The 10,906-nt window shown below is 41.7% G+C and overlaps 1 protein-coding gene across 3 annotated transcripts in view; it reads right to left on the bottom strand.

The window, feature by feature from the left end:
• ACOT9 (acyl-CoA thioesterase 9) overlaps positions 1-10,013 on the bottom strand; it is a 31,810-nt gene extending 21,797 nt beyond the window's left edge. The window contains exons 1-4 of one of the 3 annotated variants that reach the window (XM_040633476.1): positions 9,962-10,013; positions 5,875-5,972; positions 4,179-4,205; positions 3,473-3,518 (exon numbers count right to left, since the gene is read on the bottom strand). In XM_040633476.1, the coding sequence (XP_040489410.1) occupies positions 3,473-3,518; positions 4,179-4,205; positions 5,875-5,884 (83 nt within the window). In that variant the 5' untranslated portion in view covers positions 5,885-5,972; positions 9,962-10,013. Of the gene's footprint in view, positions 1-3,472; positions 3,519-4,178; positions 4,206-5,874; positions 5,973-9,072; positions 9,229-9,961 lie in introns of those variants that run through there. The other 2 variants (XM_040633467.1, XM_040633469.1) reach the window with 2 other exon arrangements.
• Positions 10,014-10,906: the final 893 nt, after the last annotated feature.

The raw sequence follows: 10,906 nt of genomic DNA, 5'->3' as shown, positions 1-10,906 counted from the left end.
TGATTAAAACCCTTCAGAGTGTAGGGATAGAGGGTACATTCCTCAATCTCATAAAAACCATCTATGAAAAGCCTACAGCAAATATCATTCTCAATGGGGAAAAGCTGGAAGCCTTTCCCTTAAGATCAGGAACACGACAAGGATGCCCACTCTCACCACTATTATTCAACATAGTACTAGAAGTCCTTGCAACAGCAATCAGACAACAAAAAGGGATCAAAGGTATTCAAATAGGCAAAGAAGAAGTCAAAATGTCTCTCTTCGCAGATGACATGATACTCTATATGGAAAACCCAAAAGAATCCACTCCCAAACTATTAGAAGTTATAGAGCAATTCAGTAATGTGGCGGGATACAAAATCAATGCTCAGAAATCAGTTGCATTTCTATACACGAATAACGAGACCGAAGAAAGAGAAATTAGGGAATCCATCCCATTTACAATAGCACCAAAAACCATACGTTACCTTGGAATTAACTTAACCAGAGACGTAAAGGACCTATATTCTAGAAACTATAAATCACTCTTGAAAGACATTGAGGAAGACACAAAAAGATGGAAAAATATTCCATGCTCATGGATTGGAAGAATAAACATAGTTAAAATGTCTATGCTACCCAGAGCAATCTACACTTTCAATGCTATCCCGATCAAAATACCGAGGACATTTTTCAAAGAACTGGAACAAATAGTCCTTAAATTTGTATGGAACCAGAAAAGACCCCGAATCTCCAAGGAACTGTTGAAAAGGAAAAACAAAGCTGGGGGCATCACAATGCCGGATTTCGAGCTGTACTACAAAGCTGTGATCACAAAGACAGCATGGTACTGGCACAAAAACAGACACATAGACCAATGGAACAGAATAGAGAACCCAGAAATGGACCCTCGGCTCTTTGGGCAACTAATCTTTGATAAAGCAGGAAAAAACATCCAGTGGAAAAAGACAGTCTCTTCAATAAATGGTGCTGGGAAAACTGGACAGCTACATGCAAAGAAGAATGAAACTTGACCACTCTCTCACACCATACACAAAGATAAACTCCAAATGGATGAAAGACCTCAATGTGAGACAGAATCCATCAAAATCCTAGAGAGAGAACATAGGCAGCAACCTCTACGACATCGGCCAAAGCAACTTTTTCATGACAATCTCCAAAGGCAAGAGAAATAAAAGATAAAAATGAACTTGTGGGACTTCATCAAGATAAAAATCTTCTGCACAGCTCAAGAAACAGTCAAAAAGAAAGAGGCAGCCACGGAATGGGAGAAGATATTTGCAAATGATGCTACAGATAAAAGACTGGTATCCAAGATCTACAAAGAACTCTCAAACTCAATACGCAAGAAACAAATAAACCGAATCAAAAAATGGGCAGAAGATATGAACAGACACTTTTCCAATGAAGACATACAAATGGCTAACAGACACATGAAAAAATGTTCAAAATCATTAGCCATCCAGGGAAATTCAAATCAAAACCACACTGAGAATACCACCTTATGCCAGTAAGAATGGCAAAAATGGACAAGGCAAGAAACAACAATTGCTGGAGAGGATGTGGAGAAAGGGATCCCTCCTCATTGTTGGTGGGAATGCAAGTTGGTACAGCCCTCTGGAAAACAGTGGGAGGTCCCTTAAAAGTTAAAAATTGAGCTACCCTATGATCCAGCCATTGCACTACTGGGTATTTACCCAAAGATACAGACGTAGTGAAGAGAAGGTATCCCCAATGTTCATAAGCTTATCACAATAGTTAAATCGTGTGAAGGAACCGAGATGCCCTTCAACAGATGACTGGATTAAGAAGTTTGGTCCATATATACAATGGAATATTACTAGCTATCAGAAAGAACGAAGTTCTCAACATTTGCTGCCAACAAACGGCACTGCAGAGATAAGCTAAGTGAAATAAGTCAAGCAGAGAAGACAATTATCATATGATTTCTCTCATCTATGGAACATAAGAACTGGGAAGATCGGTAGGGGAAGAAAGGGATAAAGAAAGGGGGTAATCAGAGGGGGAATGAAGCATGAGAGACTATGGACTCTGAGAAACAAACTGAAGGGAGCTTCAGAGGAGGGGGTGGGGGAATGGGATGAACCGATTTGATGGGTAGTAAGGAGGGCACGTATTGCATGGTGCACTGGGTGTTATACGCAACTAATGAATCATCGAACTTTACATCAGAAACCAGGAATGTACTGTATGGTGACTAACATAATATAATAAAAAAAACATTTAAAAAAAGCAGAGAAAGTCAATTATCATACGGTTTCACTTATTCGTGGAACCTAAAGGATAGCAAGGGGGACATCAGGAGAAGGAAGGGAAAAATGAAAGGGGGGAAATCAGAGGGGGAGACAAACCATGAGAGACTATGGACTCTGAGAAACAAATTGAGAGTTTTAGAGGGGCGGGGGGTGGGTGGCTGGGCTAGCCCAGTGATGGGCACGTACTGCATGGAACATTGGGTATCATATGCAAAAAATGAATCATGGAACACTACATCAAAAACTAATCATGTACTGTATGGTGACTATCATAAAAAAACACATTTGGGGAACTGTTGAGATATTCTGAACAGATAAGTAATATAACATTAGGGAATTACTGTCAATTTCATTATGTAAGATAATATCTTGTTTGTTAGAGATACATGATTGCTGATTTTGTTATACAAGAGAATATATTTATTTACTGGAGATATATGCTGAAGTATCATCATATCATGATACCTATAATTTACTTAGAAATAGTTCACCCAATATATGCACATTGGCTAATCTGGAAAAACATAAATATCCAATCAAGATGGTAGGCACATAGGTATTCATTTTTTCTACTTTTCAGTAAACGGAAAATTTTCGTTTAAACAGTTAAAAAGAAGTTATTAGATAATTTCTACACCAACAATAGATTATTTTATGTTTAGTGACTACTTTTTCTTTTTATCTCATTTTAGTCTCAAAATTCGGTGCACCAAGAAGGATATTATCTTATTTCACAGTGGGGAAATACTGAGAGACTGGGTTAACTGTGAACTGACAAGAAACAATAAAGGAGTCAGGCTGCATGAAACAGAAAAACCAAGAAACTTGGGTTTAAGTCCCAAACCCTGATACTTAATCATTCAGTCTCTGAGTTTCAGTTTCATCATAGGTAAACAAGATAGGAACATACGCCATAAGCATGTCACAAGTTTTGTTGAGAATCAGTGAGGTAATATACCTGAATGCACTTTGAAAAATGTGCAGTACATGTAAATCACATTATTTTATGACAACAATGCATCGAATGATGAGTATGTTGGAATGTGGGTCTTCTCCCCAAAGTTAAAAAAAAAAAAAACACCTCTCAACCCATTTCCCAACACAGGGCCCCCTCCGTCCCTACAATGAGACCATCAGCTGAACCTAAACACAGCTTAGCATATGGGGATGAAAGAATGACCACAAAGCGTGCTCACCTCCAGTTTGTGGATGCTCCTACTATCTCCCGCAACTTATCACGAACTGAAACAAACATAAAGTGGTAACTCCAAGAAACAAAGAAATATTGGCATTGGATTATGGCACTGATTCAAGAACTATGAAAAGCAATTCATGCACTCAAAAGCTTTAAAGAATGATTAATTTCCATTTAATGCCACAACAAACAGCTCAGGGAAGGGACCAAGCCTCTGCTTCCTAAAAACTTGAAACAACTGTTGTCTCCTTAGTGCAGAAAAGAATACTCTTGCACCAATCACTAGGATTTACTTACACAAACAGAAAAGGGTAACTCCAATTATTCACCAGGTGGGGCAGTATCACAGTCAGTAGGAGTCCCTTTACGATGGAGATATTACGACTAAAATCATCACCTCGCTTCTTATAGGCAGCAGTAGATCAGACAGCTTAGTGCAGGGACTAACACTGATATCCAAGTCTCATTCTGATTTCTTTTCTACTATCCAAGTCTCATTCTGATTTTTCTACTATCCAAGTTTCATTCTGATTTTTTATACTATCCTAATTCTTAGAAATTTTAAGCCACAAAAATGAAGCAAAGATGTAAATCAGGGAAAAGCAAAGAAAGCAATTTAATTTTAGTTAATGCTCAAAACATGCAAGAATGAATTAATGCAAAAAAAAAACAATTAAAAAAAAGTTGATACTAATTACCACACACACCGTGATTCACATGTATAGGTGAACATGCTATATGGATAAAGGGAAAATAAATTAGATAAGCAGTGGAAATAAATCTATAGGATTTCATATAATTTGCTAAGCTCATGTTTTTTCTAGTATTTACATGCATTTATATAGGATTTATAAACTACATATTCTAGTTATAGGAAATTATAGCAATCCTTGGTCCTTCAATAACTGATCAAAATGAAATAAGGTTAGATAAGCATGCACTTTAATGAAAAAATAATTGATTTTTCTGTCAAACAATCATTATACACCATAAATTTGGTACAAACTCTAATTACAACTAAATCATAGCGGCGCCTGGCTGCCTCAGTCCGTTAAGCGTCTGACTCTTATTTTTGGCTCAGGTCACGATCTCAGAGCTGTGAGATCGAGCCCCACACCGAGCTCTGTGATGAGCCTGGAGTCTGCTTGGAATTCTCTCCCTCTCACTCTGCCCCTCCCTCTACTCTCTCTCTCTCTCTAAAACAAAATAAATAAATAAAATCTTTAAAAAACAACTAAATCATAGAGAACTGCAAAATATACAGGCATATCTCATTTTATTGCAGTTCACTTTATTGTTCTTCACAAATAATATGTTTTTTACAAATTGAAGTGTTATGGCAACCCTGTGTCAGTGCCATTTTTCCAACAGGATTTGATCACTTCATGTCTCTGTGTCACATTTTGGCAATTCTGGCAATATTTCAAAATTTTTCGTAATCGTTATATTTGTTATGCTGATCTGTGACCAGTGAGCTTTGATGGTACTATTTTAATTGTTTTGATATATACACTGTTTTTTTAGACACAGCACTATTGCACACTTAATAGACTACAGTGTAGTGTAAGCGTAACTTTTGAATGCACTGGGAAACCAACAAATTGATTTGACTCACTTTGTTGCGATATTCACTTTATTGCACTGGTCTGGAACCAAACCTGCAACATCTCTGAGCTATGCCTGTAACCACGAGGAAATTGGACCTACTTCTGACTTTTTTCCCTCCTGAGCTCCTTGAATAAAAGAATGGACAGAAAGTGTGCCAAACAGTACACTCGCTGATCCTTGCTGACACAAAATGATTATTACTAGTTTAGTCAGCATAAGAAGAAAGGTAGGTACCAAGGGCCAAGAAAAAGTAGAAATGTTAATTATATGTTAATGTTAAAGAAAGTAGAAATGTTAATTTTATATATATATATATTAAATTTGTACCTTTTCAAAAAGCCACAATTTTAATTATAATGAATACTCCTAAATTGATATAGACATCCATAGTTTGCATATCAGACTAGTAACTGAAATTAACTTCAGCTAAGCATGGATTAACAGTGTCTCTAACAAAACTGTAGATTAGGAGCATTTAGCTGCTACAAATGAAGGGTCCATGTCTTACTTATACAGCAGGTGTCTTTTGTCCATGCTTTCCCCTTTAGTACTGATACAAGGAAGGTGGAAATCATTTAACTGAAAGAGCTCCACCTCCCAGGCTCCCAGGAACAAAAGCTCAAATTCTGAATGTGGTTTCTACCCAAAGCTATACTGATCATTTTATAAACGAGAAGTTTATGAAAGATCTACCTTTAGTATGTCTCGTTTGTCCGAAACTACCTATCTATATGCATCCCAAGTAAGACAGGGTTTTTCACCATGTGAGCCTAAAAGGTAAACACCCATGCTTGCCTTCATGCATATGGAAGACTCTCTGTTTCTCCGGGTTCTGGGATCCTTGAGTCAGTCCTCTGCCAGGAATAAGCAGCCCCTTGTTCAAGGAACAAAACCTATGAAACAAAATAAAACACACTGAAGTAGGTTCCATGGCTTCTTCGCAACCCCAAAGACTGGCCCCTCTTCCCAGAACACTTGACCATCCCATATCCTTAGCATATACTTTCTTGTAAGGGTCTGTACTTGTTTCTCCAGTGTATGTATATTTGCATATGATGCTATTCTATAAATCATCTCTTCAACTCGAGTAAACATTCATGAGAGCAGAGACCAATTAGCTAACAATCTACAAAATAAATAAAAGATATCAACGAGGTTTAATGAATTTACTCTTGCTTTTTTTTATTAGCTTCAGAAGCCCAGGATCAATTTGGTAAACAGTTGAGTAAATTAATTATGAACACTTATTATTAATTATGAACATTTATTTTGTTCTTTATTCTTTTTTTTTAAAGATTTTATTTATTTATTTGACAGAGATAGAGACAGCCAGCGAGAGAGGGAACACAAGCAGGGGGAGTGGGAGAGGAAGAAGCAGGCTCCCAGCGGAGGAGCCTGATGTGGGGCTCGATCCTATAATGCCGGGATCACGCCCCGAGCCGAAGGCAGACGCTTAACCGCTGTGCCACCCAGGGGCCCCTGTTCTTTATTCTCATACCATAAGCTAAAGCCAATGAGGAGTTAATCAATTTGAAAACAGAATTAGCCCTTTCCAGACTCAAAGAGAATATTTATTGGACTGGGGCAAAAATTTCCTAATCCCCCAACAAAATAAAAGCTATTTACCCAAATGTGCCTAGCCTAGTCTGCCAAAATAAATTAAGCCGGTTTAAGTTCACTGTTTCTTTAGTGTTGACTCCTAATCACTCACTATCATATCAGGGATAGCACACATATATCAGAGATTGACAAAGCAATCTGCTGATTGCACAGCTGAAGAAAGCAAGGCACTGAAGAAGTCAAGAACCCCAAATACTGTTACTCATTGTAGTTCGAGTTATTAGTAAATTCTTACTACCTCATGTCGGGACAAGTAAGGACTAACTCCCCCACCCTCCCAAAAAAAGTTTCTTCATCTGTAAAGTGGGGTAGTTATAGTACCTTATCCTACAGGACTGTCATAAGGAGAAAGAAGTTCACATACACACATGCACACATGAATACATCTGCAGGCAAGCTGTTTTTTTCACAGTCTCAGGCTACTTCCCTTTTACATATGCAACACTGAGGTGGAGGGAGCGGAAGAATGGTTTAATCACTACCAACACCTCAGTACCTCAGGGTTACTGACTTATCCCCTGATAAGCTCTCCAGAGTTTTACAGCAAAATCGCTAAGTAGGCCTTTAGAAGAAACTGTCAAAAGGATTTGGGGACATTCAGGCCCTAGGACTCTATGATTGAACTTTTCCAATGAAAGATCAGGGAGGCCAATCTCTTCATGGCTTGCCTAGGAAGTCACAGAAGTCACCTAAAGTGTGAGCAGAAGTGTCTTAGCTCTGTTCTGGGTCCCAAGCTTAGAGTAGGTGTCCAGGAAGAGTTTTCAGTACAACAGGCAATGTCACTCATATGCCCTCCAACCCAGGGAAATGCCTCAATGTAGAAATTGAACAAATTAAGGTGAGTCTTTGGTGAGTCTCGGGGAAAAAAAGCAGCTGCAGAGATTGCCCACTAGTCAAATAACCTAATCATCTCGAGCAGTCTGTATTCATTTATGAACTCTTTCAGTCACTAAACACTAACAAACTACCTGCTTAAGGTTCAATAGGATTCACAAGAAAGGAATGCAGGATAACAGGAGTTCAGAGCAAAGAAAGAGACTTCCAAATTGGGGGAGAGGAGATCAAAACAAGTTTCCTGGGAAAAGGCACATGGCAAGACGACGCAGCTTTTTTTTTTTTTTTTAAGACTGATTGATTGATTTTGACAGGGAGAGAGCACCATGCACAAGCAGGGGGAGCTGGAAAAGGAGAAGCAGGCTCCCCACTGAGCAGGCAGCCTGATGCAGGGTCCTGAGCTCATGACCTGAGGCAAAGGCAGACACTTAACCGACTGAGCCACCCAGGTGCCCCAAGACTGGGTAGCTTTGTAGAAGGCCCTTCACATCATGCTCAATGTAAGCTAAAGGCAACTGTGGCCCTTCCTGTCATGTAACACTGTATAAACAGTGTTAACAAAGCTTTTATTTTTTAAGTGCTGTGAGAGAGAGAGGTGGGAGAGAGAGAGGGAGAGAGAGAACCTTTTTCAACCGATAGCAAGATCCACAGGGACAGAGAGAGAAAGAGAGAGAGAGAGAGAGAGAGAGATCCAGGATCCCCAAGAGAAATGATGGAGTTCGGTGTCAGTCAGCACCAGTGTGGGCCATACTGAGTTGGTGCACCTGTAGTGGGATTATTCCAAACGCTGGAACAGGGGTGAGGCCCCTGGGAACCTGGCCAGGAACAAAGAACCTGGGGAGAGAGCTGGAGTGCTCAGGTGAAAGGGGCTGGGGGAGAGCCAGACTTGTCCTAGAGTCTAAGTTCCTAGGCATTAACTGGGCAGGATGGCATGAGACACATACAAAAAGGCATCCTCCTTGTCCAAGTAACCTAATCAAGCCTCCTTGCTGCTAATTAAAGGTAAAATTTGGATCAGCACCAAAGGCCCTAGGCACACAGTCCTGACCGAGGTCCTGACACCGCATGAGGTACCCTGCAATCTCTGCGTACATTGTAATACACTTCACCCAGAGTCCAAGGGGTCAGGCACGTAACCCTAAAAATGCTCTCCAAAGGAGGACAAAGGGCTGGAAAGTTAATGTGGAATCGACAAGGGTCTATCCCCAAACCACACCCCTGATGAGCAAAGAGAAAGGAATTTCAGGGAACACCCAACTTCCTCCCTTAAAGTGCCGCTTCGCTTTTAATATCAAACTCTGCTCCAGAACCCTTTAAGGTGGGGGTCGCAGCGCCGCCACCCTAAGCCAGACGGCACCCGTCCAGGCCCGGTAGCAGAAGGTGGGCGCCCCTTCCCACCCGGCCGCCCTTTCTGCCCCCAAACCCTCGCATTCGTCCCTCCAGCTGGCGGCCGGCTCCTTCCGCCCAGGCCCGCTAGCAGCCGGGAGCGCGAGCGTGGGCGACCCCAGGACCGCGCCACGCCGGCCTCCCGCTACCTACCGCAGCGCCGCCCGCCTCATGGCGCTCTGCGGCCGCGCGCGCGACCAGAGACCCGGGCCGCGCGAGCCGGTCGGCTGGGGGAAGTTGAGGGAATGGAGAGCGCGAGCGCGGTACCAGACCTCGCTCCCCACGACCGCACCCTCGCGGAGCAGCCGCCCGGGGCGGAGCCTTGCTGCTCGGGGGTGGGAGTTCGCGGCGGAGCCGGGGGTGGTGCGCGACGCCTGCAGCCTCTGTCATTGGCGGGAAGCCGGAGTTGGTCTCCGAGGAGCTTCCCACTCCATCGGCAGCGCCGGGCGTGTTGCTCCCCGGAGGACAGGCCAATCCCCGCCATTATCGATTAAAGGCACCACGCGGCACGGACAGAGTGTGACGTGAAGGCGACGGGCCCTCTGAACCTGTCTCTGTGATCCCGCTTCGCCAAGGCCGCGCAATCTTGACCTCCAGGCCTCGGCTCCCGGTCTGTGGTTCTTGCCCCTGGCTGCGCGTTGGAATCTTCTGGGCTGCTTTCCAGAATGCTGATGCCTGAGCCCCACCCTCTGGGGATTCCTATACAGTTAGGAGGCCGGTCTGGCCTTCAGGACGTCTAAAGGCACCCCGAGGTGATGCTTACGTAAGCGAAGTCAGAAACCACTGACCTAAGGGCAAAAACTGTTTCTATTCTAATCTCGGCCTGCCCCCTAGTGTTTGAAAGTTGGAGATTTTGGCTGGCCCAGAGATATTCAAGGCCAGAGAGTTAATATGATTTTATCCTGATTCCCATGATGGACCTGATTCTCCAGTTCATTCAACGAATTCTTATTAAGCCGTTTGCAGTGCGCCAGACGCTGCTGTAGATGCTGGGGATGCAACAAAATAGACAAAAATCCTTGCCATTAGGGAGGGGGCTTACCTTAGACGGAAGGAAAGGAAGTCTGCAAGTTAGCAAATAGCATAATTTCAAACGTGGTACAGCAGTCTACAGAAACAGAACAAGATAATGAGAGAGGATCCTTCCAGAATATACACAAATCTTGACTTTCCCCCTGAAGATGTTTATTTCCTAGGAGGCAGAGACCATATTGTATGCTTTTTATGATACCTCATGTTTAGTAAAAATGTGTCGATTTTAGTTAAGCTGACTTTAAAAAAAATCATTTCCTAAATTACAAACGGAACATGGTCTTTGGCTTTGTCTCTCCTCTCTACCTACCTTTCCCTTTTATCAGACCCACATCTAGAAGACTCTCCTTTCAGCCTGCAGGGATACATTCTTTCATTTTTGTTCATATTGTCTGTACGTTTCCAGTGATGGTTTTGATACATTTTGTGTCACTTATACTTTTTAATACTCTACCACACCTAACAGTACAATAAATATTTTATTGAATTACACTATTTTTCTTCTTTTTACTTTTGGTTAAAGCAATGTTAGATGCAGAGAGAAAAATTAAAGAGAATTTTTCAGGTTACGAAGATGGTATAAGAGGGAAACAAAAAACTAAAAACAAAAAATTAAGAGAATTTTTCAGGTTACAAAGATGGTATAATAATAGATAGGGACAGCTTATAATTTTTGTGCAATCAACTCACCTTCCAACCAGACACATTCTCATCAGCATATAAATGGTGTCGATTTGGACCAGAACAGCTGAAACCAGGGACTCAATGCCATGAAGATGCCTCCTTTCCATCGCTTATCTTCACTTCCCTTTGCACACTGGCCTCATTCTTTTTTCTCTGTAGAATATCTTTCTCCACATAGCAAAAGAAGTTCCTGAACTTTACATCTTATAACCATAGACACATGCAGAGAGACTCACCCAAATTTCTGTGTCTCACGTACAAAAATTCCTGA

This window comes from Ursus maritimus (genome assembly GCF_017311325.1).
Source record: "Ursus maritimus isolate PB19 chromosome X unlocalized genomic scaffold, ASM1731132v1 scaffold_X1, whole genome shotgun sequence".
Classification (NCBI taxonomy): Eukaryota; Metazoa; Chordata; class Mammalia; order Carnivora; family Ursidae; genus Ursus; species Ursus maritimus.
Note: the sequence above shows the minus strand (reverse complement) of the source record. Positions and strands in the feature narration are given on the sequence as shown.